Genomic DNA, 27,678 nt, shown 5'->3' with positions numbered 1-27,678 from the left:
AATTAGTGAAAAGAAAGGCAACTTGATAAACACACAAGGCTTTCATTGGTATGACCTACAGAAACAAACCACTTCAGTCTCTCAGATGGGAAAGAGGACTGCAACAGCAATGCTTTTTAACTGGTGCCACCAAAAAAAACAATTCTGAATAAGTAAATCTCCTCTTCACAAGTACAGAAACCTTCAGGATGAAGAGGGTGGATGTCTACGCTCTTCGTTTCCTAAGACTATGCAAACTGCTACACACGGAGCATCACCGTGTTACCCAAGACAGTCTAACCATAGACTACAGTTACATACTTTCTTTTTGTGCTTATTCCATCAAGGATTTAAAGAGATAACAACCAGCTTACTTCACAATTCCTTGTACTGTATTTTTGTTCACATTCAAGCCTCTCAGATAATCCATGATAAGAACTTGCAAGTCTCCTTCATTTCTCAATTCTTCCACATAAAGTTCAGTAAACCTGTAAGAATCAAATCAATCGGTAACACTTAGACATCAGATCATATTAAAGAAAAAAACCATGTTATACCTTATTCTCATGGTATATAACATTAAAGACTTTCTAAGCAGGAGAATGGTAACTTGTCAAACTACCTATAGATAGACTCAAGAATCAGAGTAATTAAAAAGAAATTATTAGTAATACCTATTTTTAAGTAATTTAGCTGAATTATTTTAACATAGTAGCTGAAAACTAACTATGGGACTGTATTTTTTAAAGTTAAAATTTTAAAAAATTTCCAATAGATATCCAAACGTTATGGCCTGAACACTGGAGCACTGACACAGCAGGAGCACTTTTCAAAGTGGACTCTCTAATGATCTCCATTTTAAAAAGTGAACACTTAATGAGATATTGTTCAGTCTAATTTTGTTATGACTAGCATATCCAGGACTAATACATCCAGGTTGTTCTCTACTTTCACAAATATCCAGCTCAACAATGATAAAATGAAAAAACTTGACAATAAGCAAAGGCAAATTAGCAGCAAAACATGTACTCAGTGAAGTTCTGAGTATCTTTAAATATGTCAGAGTTTTTCAGATTCAGTACACTTCACTGGCAGCTCTATTTAATGAACATATTTTCTAACGGTTAGTTAGCCCAGTATATTTGTACAGGGTGTTAAATATGAGTCTGCAGCCCTTCCATACCATGCATTATAACTGCAAATAATGGCTCAGGACAGACCACAGCAAACCCAACACACTTGAGCAATATCAAGAACTTCAGGGATAGAAGAACTTCAGGGTGGATATTTTTGACAAATGCAAATACAAATTCATTTAAACTTAGCAAGCTGAAGTCTCCTTTCTTCTGTATTACACTCACTTTCTCTCGTCTCACTACTAAGCCAGGAGAGCTAATAGTAATAAAACCTTACTTTGCCACTAATAACTGTAAAAGACTATTTACATATAGCACGTGCATCTCTACAGTTTTGCGCAGTGTTTATGAATCTGATAAGGGATGACATGTGCGACTTTTGGCATTCATGAAGGAAACCACATCAAATACAAGCAGAAGACCTTTGCACTCAGGAACAGGTAGTAGAGAAGAATGGATTTGCCACAACTCCAATTTCCTGGCCGCAGCTCAAACGTTTGAAGATGACACATCAAATACTTCGAACATCATACATCTGTTCCACCATGCAAACCACCTTCCTTCTGAGTGAACAAGGCTGGATATACAGCTTTTGGCAAGTGTGATCAAAACTTTTGAGTTATCAAGATAAAGGCTGCTAAACAGACACAAAGCACTTGTCTTTATTATACCCATGAGGAACATAAACTGCTGCAGTGGCATTCCCAGACATTGACAGCTTAAATGTAAAGAATGATCATTCCCCTGTCCCCAGTGACAACACTCTACACTACTGCTAGACCATTTGGTCATGTTCAGCAACTTTACAGAAGTATTTTCCTGATTATATTTCCTGAAAAGCTTTAACCATAATGTGGAAAGCACCTCTCATCAAAAGTTAATTTCATCTCAGATTTATATCCTCAGGGTCCAGATCAGGCATTCTTCATTGGGTCATTATTTCCTACCTGTTTCTTATCCCTGGAGGAAGATTTTTCTTTCCAACATCTGTAGCTGGATTCATGCATGCAAACAAGCGAAAATCAGGGTGACGGACAAGAGGCTCTAAAGGAAAACAGAAATAAGAGACATAAGATTAAAGCTAAACCCAAGATATTTATTACATCAAATGAGGTATATTTCTTCCAAGTCAGTTTTCTACTACTGCATCACTACATTTTCTTAAAATGTCAGGGTGAAAAGTTTTCAGAGAACAACTACATGTAATTTTATCAGAAGTATCTCTGCATCTTTACAACAGCCACAGGCAAGCAAAATCCTGACTTTTATCAGTGCTTAGCAGGATGTTTTAATAACACAAAATATTGTATAAGCCCTAAATTTGGAACTCCTTTTGTCTCTTTCAGAAAAATGGCCAGTGCTTCCCTCAGCCAGGAAGAAAATCCAGCCTAGGAAGCTCATACAACATTTGTCTCTATCTGTAGCTCCAGGAAACAATATTCAGCAACTCCATTCTTCACCTTTAGATCTGTACTGGGTCTGACTGAGACAGACTTAACTTTCTTCACAGCAGCCCCTGTGGTGCTGTTGAGAACACATCAACGTTTTGGCTATTGCTGGCACAGCATCAAGGCTTTCTCTTTCCCCACTCTGCCTTCCCTTCCCCAGTAACTTAGCTGGGGGTGAGCAAAAAGTTGGGAGGGTACACTGTTGGGACAGCTGACCCAAACTGGCCAAAGCAGTATTCCTACTATATAACATCATGCTCAGCAATAAGAATTGCGGTAAAGGAAGAAGTAGGTGGTGATTTTTGTCTTCCAAGGTGGCTGTTGCTTAGAGACTGGCTGGACTTGAGTCTGCTTGTGGGAGCTGGTTAGAGACTGCCTTTGCATCACTTGTTTCACATGAGTTTTCTTGCTTTTGCTCTTCCTATTCTCTCCCCCATGCTGGTGGGGAGTGGTGGGTTGGAAGAAGTGAGTGAGCAGCTGTATGGGTGCTTAGCTGGGGTCAATCCACAAGAAGGACTCAGAAAAGTCGAAGGCCTTGTCCACGGAGAACAAACGCCTTGTCCTTGTCTAGCTGGAGAACAAATATATTCTCAGGATCAGTGAAAGACAATTACTACAATAGCAACTAAACCTCATGTCCCATGCCCTTAGCAGTAAAGCTACCTCAACTTTATTAAAAAAAATAATGACACTCTGAATAGTCTTTAGAGACAGCACTGCTTACTAAGGTCACTAGAGAGATCTGCTCCTTCTACAATCCAAAGAGGCAAAAGCTACAACAACTTCTGCATGATGAAATCTCCTCAGCCACAGTGAATTAAAACTCCCACTTCTCGCATACAAGTATGAAGTCTCAAAAGAACGCATTATTCTCTTCTGCACATATTCATTTTAACAGTAAATGTTCTCAACTTATTTTGAGTCATATAGGATAGGGAATTAACTAACTGGATAGCAGGATACAGCATAAGCAAGCAAAGAAACAGTACCTGTGTCTCCTCTGTCTAGTAACACCAGCGACCCAGATGATCCTTCCAATAAACCACTCAGGCACTCTAAAGTCTCTGCTGCAGCCAAGTTAATCTCATCCAGTAAAATCCACTCTCCTTTTTTTACTGCTTGTGCCAGAGTACCCTAAAAATAAGATCAATTTGTTAATCGCATCGACAGCGGTGATCTATCAACTAAAGTATCTGTATACTGGAAATACTCGTTCTGCAGTCTATGGGTTGATTAGACAAATGGCAATTCCAGACCTTTTACAGCAATAGCAGTTTTACTGCTCTCCCTCAATAACAGAAACTATTTTGCAAGTCACAGAAGTCAGACAGTTATCACCATTACCAGCTACCATTTAGACTGGCTCAGATGTAACAGAACTACGTTCTCTTATTTGTGCAATGCCACCTGTCAGCGATATCCATCACTGTCGTGCACAAACTTCACTGACTCCACTATGAGAATAAAGGCAGTTAACCTAAAGAAATCCAAACAACGAAATATTACACTCCTCAGGGAACTACAACTTACTAATTAAAACTCTAAGTCAAAGGTTCTCCAACTACTTATATAATCATTTTTTAGAAAGAGGACTGGTCAACATTATACTCTTAGATTTTATGTAAAGTGTGTAAAAATTCAAACTAACAGAGTGACAAGCAACAAACATGTATAAATCCTCGTAGTTCCCCCTTACCACACTTATCATTAGAATATTATACCATAGGTTTGAAACATTTTAACAATAACAACAACAAAAAAATCACTTCTAGATAAACAGCACAGATTCTCAGTATTAAGCCTTTCACAGGAATCCCCAGGCAGGAGCACGTCCTACTGGAGACTGGTCAAGATGTTTTTTCTAATCTCATACACTTAAGAAGATGATATGACATACTGCTGATAGTCTTCTATCATATCAGTCCTAATTCCTATTATACAGCACTGAATTAACGTGCTACCAGAAAACATACCTTTTCCCACCTCACCACCCATCTAACCACTGCCTCCTTGCAGCAGCACACTTCGTTCCACAGAGTTATCATGGAACAAGTCTTACTTCACAGCAAGATTCCTGCCAGGAAGTTATTTATATAATACTGATTGCAAAGTCTTTTAAATGCTCCTCCTTATTCTTCCAAGCATCACAATGCAAATCTCTAAATACCTCAACAAATGCAAAGAGAAGAGCGTTTTCTGTCATTTTCATCTGTTGATGAGCATGATTCAGTTTGAGACCAAATGCTTCCCACTTCTCCTTCAGTGGTGAGCCTGTAAGCAAAACAAATTTAAGTTTGTACCATCAGAACAATAGCACAAAAAAATGTTTAACGACACTATTTTAATCAAGCTGTTTCAAGCATAGAGATAGAAGAGTAAGCTTGGCTGAGAAATGAAAACATTCAAGTTCTACAGATAACATTTCACAACTTTTTTAAAAAATAAGTTTTGCTGATTTTTTGGTTTTTAGTTTAGCTGAACACTATTGCCATATGGGTACAGATATTTTGCTATTCATTCCAGCACATCCTAGCTTAGGAACAAACACTTATGCTGCACTTGGTTCCAGCCTGACTGTTAGCGCTCTCCAATTCCCCAAAATAGAAAAAGGCACCTCAGAAAAATAATTCCAAATTTACAAACCTTATGACAGAACATATTAACAATGAACACTCCAGTATCAGTAACAGTGTTGCTTATCAGTTATGACAGTATTTGCTATTGCACTTTTTTCAGTTATTTGTTTACACAGCTTGAAGTACATGCAGCACCATGACTTAAGTTGCTAGCTTTGCAAGTTATAGGTTTCAGCCTGTCGATACCTGCAACAAGTAGTCTTTAAAAATCTCATCTTTTTTACTTCGGTGGGCATTTATTTTCATATCTGCATATTGAGAAGAACCAGTTAAAAGAAGAGGGGCGACAAGGTGCATAATTAAGTTTACTTGGCACATACTGAATGAAAGCTACAACGTCATTTGTTCAGCAGGTCTAGAACCAGAAACCACTCCATGCAAGGCAAAGTGTCAATACTGCCTCAGTCCCAAACAGAGTTGTGAAGTATAAAACAAGAAAAACAGTTATTTGGAGACAAAACCATAATGAAACAAAGTAAAGAACCGGGCAAGTCAGCTGCACTGACAGTGAAACCAAAGTCATCAGCAAGCTCTTAAACTTTTAGTCATTACCACCCTGAGAGAGCTATTACTTTTTGTTTAGGAGTTCTGTTGGTTTTGGTTTGCTCTGTTCTTAGAATGGGATATATTCATGAGACTTAATGAGGTTCCAGGACTGGAAGAAAGTATAAACACATTCACATGGAAGACTGCCACACAAAAAACTAGGATTGTTCAACACAGCAAACAATTAAGTGTTAAGTGAAGATCAGATGTCAAGGGCACCACAAGTCAGACAAGTCAACCTTCATTCTGTCAGACATAGCTAACAGCAGTGATGAATTAGAAAGAAAAAACCCTATTCTGAAAGTATTTTGAATGTCTTGCTGTAGACAGAGATTGCATTTTTCAAAAATCAGAAGAAACTAATAAAAGAGGGATGAAAAAAAACAAACCACAAAACCCGAAAAAAAAATAATCAAAATTCACCACTATTTATTTACTCTCTGCAATGGTTCACTGCTAATGATGTGTTTGATCAGCCTGAATTCTCACCAGATGCATTTTCTTTTACTTCCTTATTAATAGCAGATTTATGAATATGCTGCATTAGTTTTAGCAGATCATGCCAACGTTTCTGCCTGTAGCAGGTCTGAATGTGTCCCAAGAACGTCTGATTTTTCTTTCTAGAAAACGTCTGAGAGAAGAGCTCTTCAAAAGACTCCCGCAGAGGTAGCCAGATCAGCTTGTTATCCACAGGCTTGTAACTGAAGAGAAGCAAAAGAGTAGTTACTTATTTGTGACACAGGAACAGGAATTAGCATCTGCGAATTAAGAAAAACAGTTACCAAAACAATTATATTGTGCATGAAGGAACCCTGGTTTCCATAGATTCTACCCAACCAATGAGTGAAGAAAAATTGCACATATTTAAATGCACCTTAAGAGGCAATTTTACAAAGACAGGAGCACCCTGATAATTGAAATTTTTTTACTACTACCAACCAATATGTCCAGTGAATATTACATCGTATTTATACTGCACAGCTTAGCCGTTTTTAAAGGGATACTGAGTTGTGCTTTTAAATGACTTCATCACATACAGATGTGCACACAATTGAGTGAAACTGCCTCTGTTCTTCAGCAAGGACAACAAGGTTTCTGCACGCAAACATGTTTCTTAAGACACTTATGCTACTATGAAATAGATACGTGTCTAAAAACAATTCTTTGACAACACAACTGCACTGGCATCAGAAGCTTGTTCTGATACTGCCAGTTTGTTACGCAGAACAGACAAAACACTCAGCGACTCACCCCCCTAATAGATCTGCTGTGTCACTTTGTTGGTTCATGTTGATAACCCTCAAACGGTGTCCTTGAAACAGAAATAGAAAAGATCATCAGCTGGTGGGGTTTTTTGGGTTTGTTTTTTTTTTTTTGGTTGGTTTTTAAATCATCTTCATGTAAGTTACCGTCTTCGCACTTTATTTACCTGTAATATGAGCAAGGTACTGAACAGTTGAAGTTTTGCCAGTTCCTGTTTCACCAACCAAAAGCACAGGCTCTCCTTTGACAACACACACTGCAAGCTGTTCAATCAATACTGCAGATGGTCGTGTGGCAGCAAACGTTTGTTTTGCTCTGAAAAAACAAAGGAAGCAACTCAAACCAGAGATTTATCAAGGAGCTAATTTCAATTTTACCTTTATGATTTTTTTAGAGGAGTGGTTGAATTTAGGATTATTTTTTTTTAGTTAAAAAAAAAATAGGTTTGGAAAAACTTCATTCCAAGACACCCTTATAATATACTTATTTTTCTCAAGATACAACCCAGATACTCAGGGTTTCCAAAGAACTTCCTAGACAGTGGAATTAGTGCCACATACTAAAAAAAATCTCCCTTTACAAAGACAGATTCATCAAAATCTTATTATAACAGCTGTGGATCCACACTGCTTTGAAGAAACTCTAATTCGAAAGAAGCTGAAAGTCTCCATGCTTTGGCTGCCAGAAGTATCATGGAGACAGCCTTAAAGATACAGAAGGTAAAGCTCACAAGCAAAAGAACTCATCGCATTTCTTTCCTTAGAGCGGGAATATCCAACCTGCATTTTTTTTCCTAAATCCTGTGACTTCCAATGTATTCTATTCCACCACAAAATATTTCAATTCACATGGAAACTACAAGATGTTCTACCTTTGTACAGTGAGAGCCTGGGTTTGTTTCTTCATGAGATGCACTCTTCCGACAGAGACTTCTTGTTCCCGTATTAGAATTTCTGGTTTATAGAGTTCACAAAAGAACTCTACCTGTGAAGAAAGCATCAACATTTCCAATACTAATGTTGCCTACAACATCACACTAAGAATATCCCTGCTATGCTACCAGTATTACTTTGCAGCAAGCTGACTTTTCATGATAAGATTTTATATTTTGCAGGTTTTACATAGTCATCATCTAAAATACCAAAGGACCTCAGAAGTGTTATTGTCTGTACAAACAACATCCTTCCATTTAATAACCTGGTAATGGGTCTTTGTCATTATATTTCTACTTCATCTACTTTCATGGCAGTTCCATTACATAAACTTGAACCTGGGAACAGTTATCTTAACTAGTAATAAACAAACAACCTCCCGCAAAAAAAAATTGGTGAATACCTCAGTGTAAACAAGGATATTTTGGCATTGGCAAGAGCATAATACATTCCTATATTGGAATAATGCAGAGGAAGAAGGACAAACAGAAAAATCCACAGAAGTTTCTGGGACCCATCTGTCTACCCAACTGGCAAGTTTTTCTGTCTTCAAGTAAAAAAAGGAGGGAATGTGCCCTGCAATCAAACTTCTATAGTCAGAAATAGCTGACAAATAGCTGAAAAAGTAATGATTTAGTTTAACTCAGCCATTTATATCACACGCTATCAATATACAGAGAGTTACTAGCCTCTAGAGCGGTACTTGATTTTGGAATCAGTGATTACAGAACAAGTAATCATTGTGAGGAAGATTACGTTTCTCTCTGATCTCTTTGTTTAAGTGATTAAAGTTCACTGTAACTGCCAAAGAAAAAACACATTCTTTACTACTCTGTACAACTAGCAATATCATGTGCTTAGGCAACTGTGCAGTTCCAGCTGTGTGATCCTTCTTTTGCATGACGAGGCCATTTGCAACCTGCTCTGAAACAGGTTCATTGGAACTTTCAGAAAAAAAATGCAGCTGAAAATAAAACAGGAGAAAAACGTAGATCCTGGAATAGTACAGAGAGCAAAAAAGCATTTGGGACAGAGACAAGCATAATTTAAAAAAAAAAAAGCAGAACGCGTTTAAATTAATCACTAGAAAAATTGCAAGTTATAAAATATTACCAATAAACACCACGTTAATTATAGCTCAACATACCTTTTTCTTGGAAATGTTTAGTTTACTTCCAATAACTTTTGCCATTTTCTGTCTGCTCCCTTGACTGGAGAGCATAGCTGTGAAACAGTCTAATGCCTGTCAAGGGGAAACAAACCAGCTTCTTCAATACAAATTTTGTATGATATGAGCTGACAAGTACCATCTTAATTTACAGGAGGCTGAATCCAGTCCAGTCATGGTAAATAAAATTATTTCACTGTCCATAGATCAAGTTAAACAATGGTGTTCAAAAGGATGTAATAAGAACTTCTAAACTCTCTACTGAAAGTAAAAACTTTTCAATGCCCAGTCACAGAAGCTATTTTTAGATAAATGGACCAAACCAGAGAAAGAAGTAACATTGTAAGATCTCATGTCTTAAAACTACCTCTGACTGATGCACATTCAAAAAATTCCAAACCTGGAATATAAACTGATACATAGGAAAGCAGGAAAGAAGCCTCCCATTACAAGAAAAAGGAAAGATCTTACAAATTTTATTCTCAGTCTTATGAAATTCCAGCTCATATCAGTAAAAATTATGTTGCAGTATACTGTTCGTATAACAGCAGTAAGTCTGGATAGGCTTGCAGCACATTACTGCAAACAATTTCCCTAGTAGTAAGGAAGGCCTCCCATAGATGGATCACAACCATTCCAACCATTCCAATTGCTTCAGATAAATCTAAACATAAATTCCTGTCTCACATTCCCAAACAGAGTATTTTAAGATTTATGAGACAATGCTAGAATTTGGGTACGCAATCTGTGGATCAAGTCTTACCGCACCTCCTGAAAAATATTCACTGCTGTGGTTGAAGAATTACTGTCGAAGTTGTAAGCAATCCTGCTGCACCAATTCAGCAAGTCTCTAAAAAGCAAAACAAAAAGATTTGATACGATCAAGACAAAATGCACAGCCCCTTCTTTTTCATGTTCAGCTCAAGTCATTATGTCACCTTTTGGCAATCGCACATTAGTTGTTGTGTAAGCTGTACATGGGAAGACACATACCAATAAGATGCTAATTCTAAAGAGTTGCTGAGCACATTAAGACCAACAGTGTTACTTTCAGATATGTTGCTTACAAATAAATAATACATATTCCATTAAACCATACAGTAATTACGAAATTGAAAAAATGAAAAGCAGCAAGCTTTTCATCCAGAAAGGTATAAAACCCTATTTTTTCAAGATACTGATCCCTTATCAACAACAAAATCTTCTGAAAGGTAAGAAAAGGAAACATCTAATTGTAGATTTAAAAACAGCTGCTGGTTTAAATATTACTGACATTCTTATGCGTCACAAAAATATTAGGTACTACCCACACCTACTGACTAATTCACAAAGCACTAATGGTTACAGAAATTCCACAGGAGTAGAAATGACATTTGGTATGAGAGGAAGAAATAACTGAATATCAAGCTGCATTTCATCATAAAAATTCTGAAATTTTTACTACACTACAGATCCAGGTATTTTCAGTCATTTGTAAGTTAGAATGCTGTGAGTGCCTTATATAAAAATTATCTAGATAAGTAAATATATCAAATTGCTGAAAACATTATCCACCAACTATTGTGAGATTATACAGTACATTTTAGTCAACGGTTCTTAACTAGATCTCATGTTTTGTGTTAAAATGAATTAGGAGTAATCCATATGGCTTGATAACAACTCAGTACTACATATAACAAAACCTGCATTTTTTCCTCAAAAAAAAAGTATAGCAAATAGGAAGTCCTAAACGATTCAGACTGAGATTTTTTTAAGATATATTAATTGTTATTTTAAAAAGAAAAATAGATTTTTCCAGTTTTTTATGAAACGTCAGTTTAATTATTCAAACTTTTATCACTATTAAAAAAAATAAGAAAAATAACAAAGATTATTCTTCTATCTCTGCAGGTAGCTAACTAAATTTCCTTCTAATAAACATACAAGACAAGACAACCTTAGAGACAGCTCTCGTCCTTCCAGATTTGGTTTCTTATTTTCTAATCCTGATGAATCTTCTGGTATGTGCCTGGAGACAGAAGAACTGTTTTCTGATGCCTGATACTTGTCTCCTGTAAGGTGAATGTAAATGTCTAGCAAGTGATCAGTTACAAGGGCAAGGTTAGGGTATCTCCTTTGCAGAACCTGAAAAAAAGAATGAAAACAAACAAACCAACCTTTAGCATCCGAAGGAAACCGCCAGCCCTTCAAATTTTGATAGGGTACACTTCACTAGATACTCAAGCTAGCAAGCTGCACAAAACTGCTCTCTTGGAATCTCTCATTTGAAGAAAATAAAAGTCATTGTGACTTGTATTTTGTCAATTTGGATGCCAAAAGTGAGTTTTGCCAGCTCAACTCTACTCTAACTTGTTTAATACATTTGCACAAATACCAACAGGAAAAACAAAAAGGTACATTCAACCCTATCTAAACCCAAATCATGATCACACAAGTTTATAACTGATAACAAAAGTTCCTACCTCCTGTCCTTTTTATGACTAAACTTTTTGAGTATTCAAGTTGTCTACTGACTGTGCTGACAAAGACACGTTAGGGGCTAATTTTTGTTCTGTGATTTTCTTTCAGCTCAGTTCTCTCCACTAAAGCTTGCCAACCAAAATTATTGCTTCACAAAGTAAGCTTTTCATGGATACAGGCCAGGAACACCGGCCAAACTGGGTTTTAAGATTAACCAGAAGAACATGAGTCTATTTTCAAGACAAACAAATGAGTGGTTTCTACCACTGCCTCTTCTACTACTACAGAATCTTACACAGTATTTGATTTATGTATTTTTGTGACTTGAGCTACAAAGTTACAAAAATCCAGGAAGAATCTAGTGGTAAATGACACATTTAGCACCAAAGCTTCCTTTTTTCTTCAGGTTTTTACAGCCAAGCTTTACTTGAATATTGGTCCTTTCTGGAGGTAATTTTCAACATCAGTTCGGACAGATAGCCTTTTTCAATACTGCCAACAGTGAGCTTCCTAGAATTCCTCCCCATGCATCTTCTTGCTTCCCTTCCAACAAAATCTACAAGTACGAAATAAGTGCTGTTCTTGCCCCATTCCTAACAATTAGCTGACAAATGACAAAATGGAAAAACCACACAGATATTTAAGGCCACCCATAACTGTGCTGGCTGCTGAACAAGTTCCAAGGAGTGAATGAATCCTACTGAAAAAAACTATCTTCTTCATTCTAGAATATCCAGAACCTTCTCCTCAACTCTTCTGCTAGAGACTACTCAAGCTCCTCTTCCCTTAGGCAAGGCTCTTTTAAACTCAGATCCTATTCTGAGCTCTGTATCACAAGGAGAATCTCTATTTTCATTTAAGCCCCAGGCTTCTTTAATTTCTGAAGGACTACACAAAGCAAACATTCCCTAGAGATGCTAACAAAAGATGTCAAGAGAAGCAGTTATTTGTAATTAATAACCAACCAACTACTTAATCTCAAAGCTTAGAACTCAGGATTAGAGTAAAATCAATTTTCTTTTTTTTCTTTTTCTCTCCGTTTAAATCTCTGTGGGCTAAAAAATTACAAAGTAATTTGATTCTTAGACCCATTCAAAGCAGAATTGTGTTTGCCAGGGCAAGTTCCAGGAATCTTTGCCCAATTCACTTCAAATTTTCCTGACAAACTGCCTGTTTACTTCAAAATTAGCAGGATAAATCTGAAGTGATAAGAGTGTACTGTGGAACTTGGAGATAAAAATAAGGATCACATATAAATGTGACTGAATACTGAAAAATGTTTACTGCCCTTACTGGAAACAATTATTCACATGTCACAACAGAGCAACACACACCATACCTCCTTGAGTTCTCCTTTGCTCATGTTATCCAGATGTATTTTGGTCCAATACTTATCCAAAAGAGCAGCGTGGCTGCTTTGCTGTCTGTACCAACCTCCGCCACAACTGAATATCCTAAATCAAATCAACAGAAAGAAACACAGCGTATTGTGTCTTGCTGAAGAAGTCAACATTTTCGGTGCATTCCTGCACACAGAACATGTTACATACTGCTGCTACAGCATAATGCGCACGCACAGATCACTCACTGTTTGCCACTGTACTGTCACATACCCTACCTTGCCTAATGCTGCTTTTCAAATTATCTGTTCTATTATCACAGTGTTTTTCCCCCTGTAGCGCAAAATCTCCTCAGAGATACTTGCAGAAAGACAACTGACAGTAAGTTAAGTCTATCAGAAGCAACTTGCAGAGTCCTTTGTAAAGAGAGGAGCCTGACAGAAGTAAACTAGGAAATATCTTCCACAGATCCTAAAGGATCTGTGCTTTATTGCAGGGATGTAGGAAAAGTGTCTCCAGTTCCTGACCCCATCACAGGGGATTATTCCTCCTCATTCTTCAGGCTCAGTCCTTTTCATGAATTCCACAGCTGGAAACTGCAACAGACTTACTGAATCTGCTTTACCTAGCCCAATGGAAACTGTAATTTGCTGCTATACAAACAGTTGATCAAGTGTACAGAAGAAGAAAATCTTAGGAAATGAGGCAACTAAAAGATAGTTGAATTCAAAAGACTAAATTCCAGAAAAAATAGATGAGAGAAATCAAAGAAAAGAACAAATTTATGGAAGACAAAAGCAGGAAAATTTGTTAAAGGCTTTGAAGTAAACTACAAAACACTTGAAAACCATGTAACCATTTCCCTTCTAGATATCCTAACCTTTAATCTTGATATAATATTGTGTCTTAATATACAAGACGATATTTTGACATCTGATGCATGAGCCATTACTACAGTGAACCCAGCAGGGAGAGTACCTTAAATCTTTTTCTGGTTAGAAAATATTACAAACATCTATGTTAACATATGAGACTTTCACAAATCAGATTTTCTTTAAAAATTTTCTTCATTTCTTTTTTTCATGATTCCCAAATTAAATAACTATCTTGTTATAGATGCAGGGTTCAGTTAAAATTATTCATGAAACACTTAAAAAATCATCTTCTAGGGAACACAAGTATACAACTGCTCAAGGAGGTGGAATAAAAAAAACCAAAACCCAGAAAACTAATCATTCAATAGTCAGACTACCAACTACCCCAAGATCAGCAAAACTAGTATTTTACAGAGGTGCTGTTAAAACTAGCAAGTCAAGACACCTTGTGAATATGAATCACAAACCTTCTTCACATAGTAATTTCTGAAGAGGTATTTTGTTTTGATGAGGGGTTGGGTTTGTAGGGTTCTGCCAGCAAGTTTCACTCCTTCAGCCTTGTTGAACTGATCTTTCTGTACAAAGACTGGATTCACCCAATAGTAATATAAGGTTGCTCTAAAGTGAAAAAATTCCTTTCACAACTTCTACAGCTTCTATTGCTTGTTAACTGGAAATTGCCAAAATACTCCTCCACATGTACCTTACATTTCCTGCCTTTGACTTAAAAACAGGATATCCATGCTCTCAATTTCATTTAACTCTAGAAGCTTACCTCCTTGTTGCAAAAAACTGGAATCCTGACGCTACTTTTAAACAGTCACCACGACCAGGAATCAGCAACTCTCTTTTTTCCAACAGAGGAATCAGCACAGAGATCTGGAGAAGAGAAGAAAATTTATACTTTTTTTTTGGTGAAACTGTAGCAGATAGCACACCCATCCACACTCATTTCACACTTGAGACGCTGAAGCACTTCCACTGAGCACCTCTACACTGTCAGCAACTGCTGTTCCCACAGATTGCAATTCCAAATGATGCTAACAGGAACTGCGGAGTCCTCACTAATTATAATTAGCAATGGAAGTCACGGGTGCAATGTTTACCTATCTTCTTTCTCCTGTATCCAAATTTAATGATAAGAGAATGGAAAAGGCAGTCTTTACACTGAAGTCCAAATCAAAACTATTTATTTTGAATTGTCAACTGAATTATTAGACACTTTCGTGTCAGAAGCCTTATTTTCTTTATCTTCCTGAACACAGATGACTTGCATCTCAAAGATGTCATTCTCAAACATCAACATTTTTCAATGTATACGCTGCTACCACCAGGAGAATTTGGTATATATTTACAGAATCTATCCTTCCATGCAGAAGGACAGTACTAATGGTGTAAGGAAAAAAGTGAGGTAGGACCACAACGATCCCTCAGCACGGAGGGAGGCGAGCACAGAGACTTTGATATGGAGAAAGGAGACAGGATGCCCGCAGGGAGGACCTGAAGAAAGGGAGAGACGAAGGCAGGATATTACTCAGGGCATGCTTATGATGACTGCAATGAGTTGAGTCCTCAGAAGCAAATAAGTGCGTGACCCTCTGGCAGTGAAAAACTGTCTAGTGTATACAAGTAGTATCTTTTGACTTTCTTATAAATTCCCTATGTTTCAGGACCCTACAACCCAATAAACAAGCTGTCAGGTTATTTAGTCACACAGAGGATGCTTTACAGAAGAGTCATGAAAAAACAACTATCTGCAGAATATCCAGAAGGCCTATACAGCAAAACATCTCTATGATATTGTTCTTGCAGGAGACATGCCTTCAGTAGCCATTACTTCAAAAGGGAAGGATGACAGTCTAACTAGTCATTCTGGAGCTGAAAACAGGAAATCTGTTAAAACGTACACTGCCTAATGTAACAATGCATTTTTAAGGTCCAAGTCAGATGTAAGAATAAAAAAAAACACATGCCACACCAAATCAACGAAATACTAAAAAAAAAAAAAATTAACAACATCAGTCTAATACAGTGACAATATTCTATAGTGTTTGGGGATACTTTTGTTTCCAAACATTAAAACATGATTTAAAAGACTTCAGTATCAATTCGAATCAACTGAGATTTGGCATCAGTGACAGCATCATGACTGCTCTAAAACAACGAATGACAAAAAATAATCCAGTGTGAATGAAGACTGACAGGCTTTTTTTTTTTTTTTTTTCAACTCCCTTTAAAGGGGCAGCACTTTCAGCATGCTGCTGCAGAACTCATGGTGAATACACTCCAAAAATTGCCAGTACAGGCCTTAAGACCAATAGTACTTTACAGCAAACATGAACCCACATACCACATCCAGAGGAGCATAATCAATATCCTCCAGAAGTACCCAATGACCTTTGGTAACGGCTTGTGTCAAGGTTCCAGGCTGCCACACAAACTCCCCTGGTACATCTGTACAACGGTACATACCAAGCAGCGTCTACGGTGGAAACAATCAGTGAATTACAGACCTGCTCATTACATCCCTTAAATACTTACAGAAATGACCAAAGTTGGTATAAGTAACACTTACTTAGCCTCCACATTACTAAAAAGTCCATCTGGTAATCTGTGCCCAGCATTACACTTTTTTAATTAAGAAAAAAAAAGTTCCACCTCTCCACATCTACGATAATCTAACTGAAACATAGTAAAGTGAACCAGGTAACTGGAAGTGAATTTACAGAGCTGTGCAACCGTAATTAACAATCAATCAACAGCATAACATACAAAACTGTCTAGGATTGCACTGAACTTTATTTTACATTTTTGAAAAGTCTGTGACTAAGCTAGTAAGAGGAATTGTAAAGCAAGTTATTCAATGATACAAAACAAGTCAAATGTTGCTTCTCTGTAAAGTTGTAACTTCCACGTTTAAGCATTCCTCAAATAATTAAGTTTATGGTTTCACTCCTACATATTTTGTACCTTGAACTTTATCACTTTTTCTTAACACAGTGGTCTTACTCATGTATATTAAAAGATACTCTTATGGAGAACAGCTGTGAGATAGTGAAATCGGCTGTTGTATGGAACTAAAGAAGGTGCTTATGCATGCTAATAAAAAAAAAATCTTCAAATAGCACTTCCAGTAGATACTGCCCACCTTGAAAAACTAAATATAAATCGAGCCAAACAACATAAATCAATTCAGGTTCAAAAGTTATACATCTAAAACCAGAAGAATGTGAAATTATCTCCAACTCTGCTTTTATCTCTACAGATAGAGCTAGATCACTGCTATGTAAGTGCAAGTGTCCTCAGGATCTTACTTCATCTTACCTTTACCACAAAAAACTGGGATCAAATTAAGCTGACATTAGCTACTTAAACTGAAATAAGTGTCCCTACAGCCTTCAGCACCAGCTTGAGTCATTTCAGAAACATTTTTTCTTCAATACAAATCAATTTTTTTTAATTAAAAAAAAAAATCAATAGGGCACTTCCACATAGAAAAACCCTGATAAAACATAATCTGAATGAAACAGACACAGCAGAATTATGCACAGAATTTAAAACCTTCTGAAGCTTAACTGTGATTTTTCTTCATATTTATTTATTCTCATCAATAGTGAGACCAATACTACAGAGTGGGGGTTGTGGGATCTTTGGGTAAAAAGTTAAACATTATCTTTTTAGAAAATTAAATCCATGCTTGAAGTAAAAATTCTGTCTGATCATCCAACCATAAAACAATTTCATTGGTTACCTTACTATCAGTTTGATCCCCAAGCTGGACTTTCAAAATGTGAGGTGGCTTCACTCTTCCCGTAACAGCTGCTAAATATTCAATTAAAGAAGTTTTGCCACATCCTATTGGTCCTTCTAATAGGACAGGACTCTGATATGCCACGGCAATAGCAAGGTTTTGAAGATTTGTGACGACAGATTCAACCAAAACAAAATGGCTGGTGTTATTTTCCTGTTCAAACATAAAATTTGAGTTACTACACTGTTAACAAATTGTTACTAGTTTGTTTCCCCCCCCCCAGGTCGTACAACACAGAACAACTATTAAAGTGAGTTTGACAACTAGAAAATTTTGGCCTGTAGATCTGTCAACACATATCAAATAAAATAAAGGATTCTAAAGCTGTATTCAGTGACAGATATTAAAATAGACTTCTTCAAAAATCTATTATAGGTGAAACACTTAATAAAGTATATGTACAATTTGTTCCCAAAGGGGGTTTACACTAAGTTGTCAGTACAGGCATAGTAACTATTCATTCACAACACATATCAATCAAATACAATTTGCAACGTAAGCGAAATTAAGTCATCAGAATGGATCCAAATCACAGGACAAATCAAATAGTTGTTAACTTTAGATTATGTGAATATGAATATTAACTGTTGCATTTACTTCTTCCTGCACAGGCCAAAGTATAAGATCACTAAACTCAGTGCATGGAAAAAAACAGGTAAATTCAGTAACATTTTTATTTTATTCAAAACACAATTAATGTAGTTTATTGAATGGTAATTAATCAATGCTAAAGATACTCTCCATATATTTGACTTTCCTACAGTCACTTATATATCAGTATATGGCACAAAAATTAAGTGCTTTCCTGCCAAAAAGCACAGAGAAAAGAAATCAGCGCACACGCTGCACCAAAACAAGTGTCTTGCCTTTAAGTCTGATGATCTTTTCAGACATAATTTCATGTACTTCTCTGGTAACAATGCTAGTTTAAGAGTACCTGTTCTTCCTCACAGTTTGCTCCTACCTCTTCAGCAGACCTCGTCAGCTGTAACTGGAACCTCTCTAGCATAATTGGAACTACACTTTATACCAGATCAGTGAAATATCTGTGGCAATCAAAAAAATAAAAGTATGCCTTTTGGGGAAGTTCTCCCTCATAAACAGAGCATCCTTTCAGCAATTCAGTTTATAGCATGGTCTAGCTTCAGCACAGCTGCAGCAGCAATGACACTCGCATGGGAGTAAGAATCTCCTTAAACAGCTGTACAGTTTCCCCTGCTGCATTGAATTTCAAACCACACTTTCAATTCTATTAAAAAAGCTAGAATACAGCAAGTTCAACTACAGAAGTTGAGGAGGGGGGTAGAATTTTGGAGGAAATTCCTCTTTCCTTGCTTCCGCTACTCAAGAAATTCTAGACATTGGTAGTCATTCATTTCTTTGACCTTCATTTGTAGATCAGTGTCACAAAATTAAATAGAAATAGCTAAGAGCTAAAACTGTACCTAAATGAGAAACACAGTCAAGAATACTGGCTGCAGCTATAAAGAACTTGAACAGTTCAAGATGAAGAGGATCTCAAGAGAAAAAAGGTTGAATATTGTTTGCTCTAAACTGTTTATGCCTTTGATGGACTTCCTAAAACTGTAAGGCACTACATTCTGCATCACACTTCACTCAAGTGGAGAAAGTAAGTTCTTGTTCACTTTCTCTCCCCTTCTTCTATCTCCTAGAAGAGTAAGTAGCAGCCTTGCTTTCTATTGTTTTAGGAAAAGAACCAAAAACATGTCTGGAGAAAGGCTGTTTATAAGATGTCTGCATAGCAGAAAAAACTACTTCGCGGAGGTAAATACGACTGTGCCAGATCCTGGCTTTGCTCAGCTATGGAATATCACTCTAACTTTGGAGATACTATGTAAGGCTGAATAGTCTTTTGCAGTATGTTCATAAAAACTGCTACACGAAGATTAAATGAACAGCACTATTACACCTTCATTGCTTAATTCCACTGCAGAACGTCTTTGCAGTGTCTGTATTATGCCACACTAGCTTACAGCACACATCAAGAAACCTAGAGAGACACACATCACCAGTAGCATCACAATATCATTTAAGCAGGAAATAAAGTCAGTTCACTGCATTTAGGGATTCTTAAAATAACAAACCCAAAACCAAAAGGTACAGCTTTAACCCTGAGTTACATACCTGCTCTTCAGAAACAATCTGTAGTCTAGGCAGCACAATACCACATACAGCTACTACATTTGCAGAGAGGTCACCCGATACAATATGTCCTTGTGTATATTGCAGTTCTTTCTCCTTTTGCCAAAATGAGGAGTCTGGATTGGCCAAAACAAGGGCTTGTTCCACGTTCTGCAGCTGAGATTCTTCTAGTAACCTGTGAAAGCCATGTTTATTAACTCAACTGAAAGCCATCAACAAAACCAAACCGTTCGAGATTTTAAAAGTTCTTACTTCAGTCTGAAATGTATCAGCTCCTCAGGATTGAATATCTTCTTCAGGAAAGATAATTTATGCTCATCATTCATGCATGTAACCAGAGCAAGACAGTTTGAAGTATACCTAAAAATTATATTTAGAACAAAACATGTCAAAACAGAGTCTTAAGAAATTCAGTTTGACAATTGTCAATTGCAAACCAAAATATCAAGTTTGGGAAAACATGCAGAAAACTTTCTTCATAGAAATTATTTTAGTGCTATGCTTAACATTCTCTAAGATTAGAGAACTATCTCAGAACCGAGAAAAGCAATTCTATCATGGCATACTTTGTCATTTGTACACCAACAAGCTAACCTTTCTCTCTGAAGGACCAAATGATCAACTGAAATATAGTAAAGAAGGACACTTTCCCAAATAAATGAAGGTAAACTTATGAGACAATGAAAATCAGGTTTTCTTTGCTTGTTTTTTTTCCTTCTCCTATCATTTTCCTTTCAAAACTGCTTTCTATTTCACACTGTTTCTACAATAACCCTAACACAATGAACTAGTGCTAAAAGAAGCCAACAACTCCCAAGTCTTGACTTCATTACTACATAATCTAAACAGAAGGACATTTACTACAAATCATAAAACACTTTTTGTTTATTATACCACTGGTTTTACCTTCCAAGAACAAAGCTTTCAATGAGCTTGACAGGAGGGAAGAAGAAAAAGAGTTCCCAGAAAAAGATTGGTTCAGGATAAAATTTAAAAGGCAGATCATTCACTTACTTAATTAGCTGAACATCAGGTAAACAAATTCCAGCAAATGAATTAGAAATTCTGTTTCTTTTTCAACGACTATCTAAGTGTATGTTATCCTGAAGAGCTTCATAAATGGCTGATAGATTGACAACACTCTTGTTGCTGCTCTTCCTAAATTATACACCTTATTTTAAAATCAGGTGTTACTAACATAATTCTGAATTTATGTTTAGAAAAAAAAGACAACTATTAAAAACCTTTTCTTAAATTAATAAAAGGCACTATCAATGCTACTACTCACATAACTAAGGTAGATCCTGTGATTAGGTTGAAGCCTTGCAGGAAGACACCTGACATGAAACATCTGACCAAAACAACATGCAAAGTCTGTGACAATGCCAAGTAGGAAGTGCAGCTTAACTAAGCCAAGTTTTACAGTGACTGTGATGTCTATACACAAGCAACCAAAAAACAACGTCTCATTAACAGCGTATCAGTGCAGAACAGCATAATATATCATTGTAATGTACGCTGGAGTGACAGTAGATTAATCCCTACTATTTTCTACGATAACACACTAGAATGCATGCAATACACCAAAAGGCCTACAGCAGAGATGAAGTGATAAATTTACCACCTCCCATGAATCCACCTTGGATAAACGGAAGTTATTTGAAAAGATTCTCCAGACCATAGCTTTAAGCATGACTAAGAGCCAGCCTAAGTTTCACTGTGACAGATCGCTACAGCTTTCAAAAGATCAGGTAGGAAGCACAGGTACAGATACCATTGCTACAGATTTTTTCTGGTATTATTTGAAGATTCTTTTCTACTTGCATGTAAACATTGTTAAATACAGTTAAAGATACATCTTTTCAACAGAGAAGACCTGGAGGGTTTAACTTACCAACGAACTAAAGTGTCATGACTCCTTAGGAGTGGAATACACACACTCCAGTCCCATAATTCCCGGAAAATTGATTGCTCCTTTTGTAAAAATCTATAGGCTGCCTCCATGAGGTCCCGTAACTTCATTCTTCTGCGCCCATATCGGACTGTGTTTGCATCTGAGCTCTCCAGGAAAAGCCTCTGGAAAACTGGTGATGTATTCTTAAAATATCTTAAAGCAAATCTTTAGAAGAAAGAGGGAGGGAGAGATGGAACACAGACATCTAAGCCAGAGGAAAGGAAAACAGCCACTAATAAAAACATCAGGACAGAGGTCCTGAGACAGTAATTGACAGTATACTGAGAACTAAGGCCTATATTTAACTTTGTCCACACCTGGGAAAGACAACCACTTCAGCAATCAGCTGACAACAGATACGTTACCTTATCAGAAATCATTACTTAATTATCAAGGGGAAACAGTACTGCCTTTGGTGAAATCTCTTTGATTGCTCATTTACTGAAAAAGTAACACTGATTCTTACTTACATAACTTTGTATTCTACTGGCCTACAGCTCTAATATTAAACGCAGAGAATTTGGTTGTGAGCAATTTTCATGCTAGCTGTTTTGCTTTGCTTCTGATCATTAAGATGAAAATCACATTAGATCTTACAACATAATTTAATTAAGTAAGCTGTGTCTGAGACTCACATTTTCTACATTATTCTTTCACAACACATTTGCTATTGTGGGAGACAGTCCAAATCGTAACACCACCTCTCATCACCAGTGAACACTGACAAGCACACGCTCCCTAAGTTCAAACATGGCACCAAGAGACATTACGTTACTCACGGCAAAACATCAGGGTGGTCGGCAACCAGCTTGCTCATGGCTACACACAGCCTTTCATGCCGATCATGGTTGATTTGGCCACCAGCTTTAATGGCTTCTGCATTTCTTTCCAACAAATCCAACAAGATCGGCCGAACTTGGCGGCCAATCAATACGGTACATTCTTTGTCCAGTAACAACTGCGCTAAAGTATCGAGGATGCATTGCCGATCCTGCTGAGTCCAAATCTAGAGGAATGGAAGGTAAGCTCAGGTCAGACAGGAAATGATTTGGACTTTTAACTTCAGAACTATTCATGCAGGATTCACAGTGAATTTTACGGGAACAAATCTTTCAAAAAACAGAAAGGAGTCTAAAATTCCCAATGGAAGTACTTACTTGACACAGCTCTCCATATTTAAAAAAAAATGGGAAACACAATGAGCGACATGCAGAATGACACACTAAATAAGAACTACAAAAAAGTCCCCAAATCCTAAATTATATTTTACAGTTGAAAGATAAAGCAAATAATTTTTATTATTTTTAAACAAAAAAATTAGGAAAGTGTTATAACAACTAATATATCTTCATTAATAGAATTCCCACTGATCTCAACGGCTCGATCTCACAAGAGCCACAAAATATTTAAGAATTGGAGTTCTTAAAAAAAGTTTGAGTTGCATCATGTTCACTATCTCTTTTCAAAAAAAGCAGCATTCAATCAATCATGATCACAACCTTATTTCTGTATTTCTCACTGCTCACTATAATTGCTATGCTCTTGACAAGAAGCAGCATGTATCTGCAGTTTTTGAAGTTGACATTTTTTTTTACTTTTATGTAAAAACAGCCCTCTAGTGCAAAACAAAATACTACACTTTAGAATAGATGGAAAACATACTCCCATCTGCTAGGAAAAAAAGAAAAAAAAACAAACCCACAAACACAAAAAAAATCCACACACATGCCTCTCCTCACATGCCCCCCAACCTTCCTAACTTTGTTACTGAAGAAAAACAACCCATTTCTCATTTCTTAAGCTTAAATTTCTCTGATCTTTGAGCTTATGTTATTACCCAAGCATCTCTCAGCTTCCATGATGTTTAGCACGTAATGCAGTATAAGTAATTCTGATTTGTGAAAAATCAGGAGTATGAATTTGTACCGGAGCAGTTTTGCTCGTAACTTTGATGCTCCACTCTCCCTTCCCTGGCTGAGTGACCCCTTATCCTATCAAGACTATTTTATCTATCTTGGCAAACAGTTGTAAATACAGCTAGGCAAAGCAGCTTTCCAAACAAAAGAAGGACTTCACTAAATCCCTACAGAAATATTCTGTGATTCAGGTAGTCTTTCGTTTTAGCAACACGTGCAGCCAATTTCTCCTTCTCCTAGACTTTCATTACTCAGGTAAAACCTGCTCCTGGGCCTGCAGATGGGATGGTTTCATTGTTACCAGCTAAAAAGACCGAAGAGGTCCTTCAGGCTGCCTTTGAAAGGGTGACCTAAGGTTATCCCACTGTTGACATCCCTCTTGAATACATAAATACTTATTCAAGTTCCTTGGGTCTCCTTCTGAATTTGAAAAGACATTCTCTCCCTAACAGCACATAAGAAATTAGGGAAACTGTAGTATATACAATATATACATCGAAAGCATCACATTAATTGCAAACGTTTCTTACATGTTTTGTGTTTATTTTTACGAAACACAATATAAGTTTATCTTCCTTTCTTCTATCAGAGCAGCATTACAAATAATTTTAAAAATGAAGCTGAAGGTCTGCATTCATCACAGAGCAAGCAAGGCACTGTTCATTAGAGGGGATCAGATTTTGAGTGGCAAAACGATTGACAAGCTGTTCAAAGGCAGCATGGCTCAAAAGAATTGGAGACAAACTCCAATAAAAAAACCCTTCAGTTTCCAAATCAATTGCATCTTTGGCTACCCAAACAAGGCACAACAGGCTGCTTAATTTATTAACCAGAGCTTTCAATATCAAATAGAAGGAACCCTTAACAATTAAATAGTAAATAACGTGACCAACTCACTAAAATTCTGTAGTTACATGACTAGTGTACATCGAATCCATTCCATTAGCAATTTTGTGAGAGAAAGTAGTTTTTTTAATAATTGTGTGTAGTACCCTTAGGACAAATAAAACTGTTCAAAAAAAAATCACAGTGGCAACGTCCTCATTCCACAAAGAGACTGTCTGTTTGACTTCAGACCCTAAATTAAAAAGGTTATGGAAAAAGAACAAAACTGTCAGAGGAGTTTTTTAACTAAAGGCGACTTTGTGAAATACCCAGCCTTCTCAATCAGTAGCAAAGGACAGCTGATCTGAAAAGTATTAATTCTAGTGTCCAAATCCAGGATAGTAAATCTGCGCCCATGCTTCCAAACAGCTGCTTTGAGGAAGCATCACAAAAGACTGTCCCTCCAGATACAGAATATATACACACATTGTCTATTATTAATGAAAGAGACATCAAACAGACGCACAGCTAGGAGTGAGACCTGGAGTCAAACATGATCCCAGTTGCTCCTCTAGCAGCGCGTTGCACACCTCCTTCCCAACCTGCACAGTACATTTACTCAGTGCTCACAAGGTACAGAAATCTTTATTATGAACTGACTTAATCCAAAACCCAAGATTACCAAGAGGAAGGTTCACAGCAAGGAACAATCCGGGCCCACGCAAAAGCCACGTTTCTGATTGTGGCTCACAGATGTTTCCACAGAACATTACACCATACAGAGATTTTACAATGGGATACTGCTAAAGAGTGGGAGAGCACAGGGGCCATGCATGGGAAATCCTTCTTCCCCTCCAACACAGGAACACATGTTCTGGGCTCCAGTCCCTCACACAACAGCTCTACCATTGTACATCTGTGCAGAAATCAATTTGGCAAGATGATCCAAATTAATTCTTCCAAAGTCTTCCACTGGGTGGGAAAGTTGCACAGATTTTCCACATCAGCACACTCACTAGGTTCAGGATAAGAGAAGCAAGAGAAAGGTGTGACTCGGCCTTGGGAATAGGCGAAAAGAAAATAGAGTAGGAACACTCTTTGTGGCAGCTGTGCAGTTCAGTAAGACAAAGCAAAACATGAGCCTGCCCTCTTCGTATAACCCACACGGTTCAAGAAAAAAAATAAATAGGCAGGGGGATACACAGTCTCACAAGGAGAGGACAGCTTCAACTACCTGTAGAACAAGCTAGAACATCCTACACCTCCTCCAGCACATTGTATTTGATAGTGGGACAGACTGCTCCTTCAAGGATAGCAACAATGTTCTCTTTGACTTTGTATCAGTGTATTTATTAACATACTGTCTCCAAAAACCCACAGCTCTTCAAAAACTAAAAGCAGAAGGAGATGAGAATACACTCCAGGATGGAAGCAAAAGTGTAACATATCTTCCCTTATTTATAATGTTACATGAAGTAAAGCCTAATTAGTCTTTCAAATAAAAAGCTGAAGTCATATTTAGGAAAAAAAAAATAGTCTGCCTTAGTTGTCAGGATATTTTTCTAACAGCAAATGAGTAGTTGGGTGAATCTGAGACAGCTAGGTCACCTATTTTTCCTACATTTATTTAAAAAAAAAAAAAGGAATAAAGGCAATTCTCAACATCAAATGCTAAGACTGAAGGGCTATAAATAAGAGCTTGGGAGTTATTATTAAAACAATTTTCACTCCTACATACAAAAATGAAAGGCAAAATGAAGGATCCCAAGCTAAAACACCAACAGAATAAAACAAGAGATCCAGAATGACGTGCCCAAGATACACAGTTCACTTAAGATGGTTCCATAGACTAAACAGAATAAATATCCAAAAGGGTGATGTTTTTTTATTTCTCTTTCCAAATATGCACAATGGCAGATGTAAGGGGCAGAAATGAATAATGATATTTTTGCACTAAAGTTCTATTCCTGCTAGCATTTTAACCTTCACATTAACAAACTCCTCTACTGAAATTACACCATCACAGGGAGCCAAAATACATGCATTTGCACAAAATCTGCATTTGGAATTCTACACAGGAAGACATTTTGATTCCAATAAACCTTTCGTAACACACAGAACCAAAAGCACATTCCAGCAGTTTGTGGAGCCCTACTGCTTATACAGTTTGCTTAAACTATCCAAAAAAAACCCACAGAAAGGCAGGAAACAAAGACCGTTTTAGAAATCTTTTAATCTCCATTTCCTTATTAAGAACACAGAAATTTGCTGTACCTTTGCAGAGTTAATGGCACACAAATACTCTACAGAAAAGGCTCCATTTCTATTACATACTAAAGCACAGGGAACAAGATCTTCTATCACCACATAAGCAATGTCTTACTATGAATCTCAAAAGACTGTTCCTTACTTAGCAGTCGTGGGCAAGTTCCATTCCATTATTACATAATACTGAAGAAATAAGTTGCTGGAAAGACACAGTGAAGCCGCAGAGCAAAGAGAGCTCTAGATTTCCAGAATGCATGCTTCCTAAATTACGTACAAAGCAACTGGTAGGAAATCAGGTACCACGACTGGAGCCAATGGCTGTTTAGTGGCAGGTAAGTCTAACATACTCCTAGATCTGTAGCTGCCAAGCTTGGATCCAGCAACTCATTTTCAAAAGAACGTGTCATTGTGCATTAATGTGCTGTTCCAGACTCTCTGTACATAATCACTCTTCAGTAATTTCCACCTAGCAAGATTTTTAAACGTGAAGTACATCTCAAAAGTCAGAAGGGAAAAGGGCACAGTCTCTTTCCCAGTCTCAGATCTCAGTGACTCACTTCTGGTTCACTGCTCCATCTGTCTCCTCACCATGTATCTGCATCATCCCCATCTCTATTTCTCACTGGGTTTTGTTTTTTTTTTTTTCCTCTTCATTACTGCTTCTCACCAGTTAGCATCAACTCTCCAACACAGGAATATATACCCATGTCGATTTTACTTTGATCCTATGATTTGCAGTGACAGAAGAAAAAGCCATCTGTCTTCCAGCAGAGAACCTTGACTACCAGTATGAAAGCCTTCCCCAGTTGTAACTAAGAGACAGTAACGCAGACTGAAAGCAAGTATCTTGGAAAAAATACAATAATTTAGATTTTTCATCTTCAAACAACTGAGACATCTAGACACACAAACAGAAATACAGATTTTGAGCCCCAAAGTGTGTACACAACTCAGGGGC

At 37.1% G+C, this 27,678-nt stretch overlaps 1 protein-coding gene across 3 annotated transcripts in view; it reads right to left on the bottom strand.

Annotated features, from left to right (window-relative positions):
• Window positions 1–27,678, bottom strand: part of MDN1 (midasin AAA ATPase 1) — a 104,039-nt gene that overhangs the window by 75,486 nt on the left and 875 nt on the right. For 2 of the 3 annotated variants that reach the window (XM_086631283.1, XM_086631284.1), the window contains exons 2-20: window positions 22,491–22,717; window positions 21,652–21,876; window positions 20,010–20,117; window positions 19,740–19,932; window positions 17,535–17,747; window positions 16,134–16,265; window positions 14,559–14,662; window positions 12,908–13,022; window positions 11,045–11,232; window positions 9,877–9,958; window positions 9,088–9,183; window positions 7,880–7,992; window positions 7,175–7,323; window positions 6,997–7,057; window positions 6,235–6,446; window positions 4,731–4,834; window positions 3,553–3,697; window positions 2,063–2,159; window positions 354–467 (exon numbers count right to left, since the gene is read on the bottom strand). In XM_086631283.1, the coding sequence (XP_086487409.1) occupies window positions 354–467; window positions 2,063–2,159; window positions 3,553–3,697; window positions 4,731–4,834; window positions 6,235–6,446; window positions 6,997–7,057; window positions 7,175–7,323; window positions 7,880–7,992; window positions 9,088–9,183; window positions 9,877–9,958; window positions 11,045–11,232; window positions 12,908–13,022; window positions 14,559–14,662; window positions 16,134–16,265; window positions 17,535–17,747; window positions 19,740–19,932; window positions 20,010–20,117; window positions 21,652–21,876; window positions 22,491–22,717 (2,678 nt within the window). Of the gene's footprint in view, window positions 1–353; window positions 468–2,062; window positions 2,160–3,552; window positions 3,698–4,730; window positions 4,835–6,234; window positions 6,447–6,996; window positions 7,058–7,174; window positions 7,324–7,879; window positions 7,993–9,087; window positions 9,184–9,876; window positions 9,959–11,044; window positions 11,233–12,907; window positions 13,023–14,558; window positions 14,663–16,133; window positions 16,266–17,534; window positions 17,748–19,739; window positions 19,933–20,009; window positions 20,118–21,651; window positions 21,877–22,490; window positions 22,718–27,678 lie in introns of those variants that run through there. The other variant, XM_086631285.1, reaches the window with a different exon arrangement.

The sequence above is a fragment of the Tauraco erythrolophus genome, chromosome 2, assembly GCF_009769465.1.
Source record: "Tauraco erythrolophus isolate bTauEry1 chromosome 2, bTauEry1.pri, whole genome shotgun sequence".
Classification (NCBI taxonomy): Eukaryota; Metazoa; Chordata; class Aves; order Musophagiformes; family Musophagidae; genus Tauraco; species Tauraco erythrolophus.
Note: the sequence above shows the minus strand (reverse complement) of the source record. Positions and strands in the feature narration are given on the sequence as shown.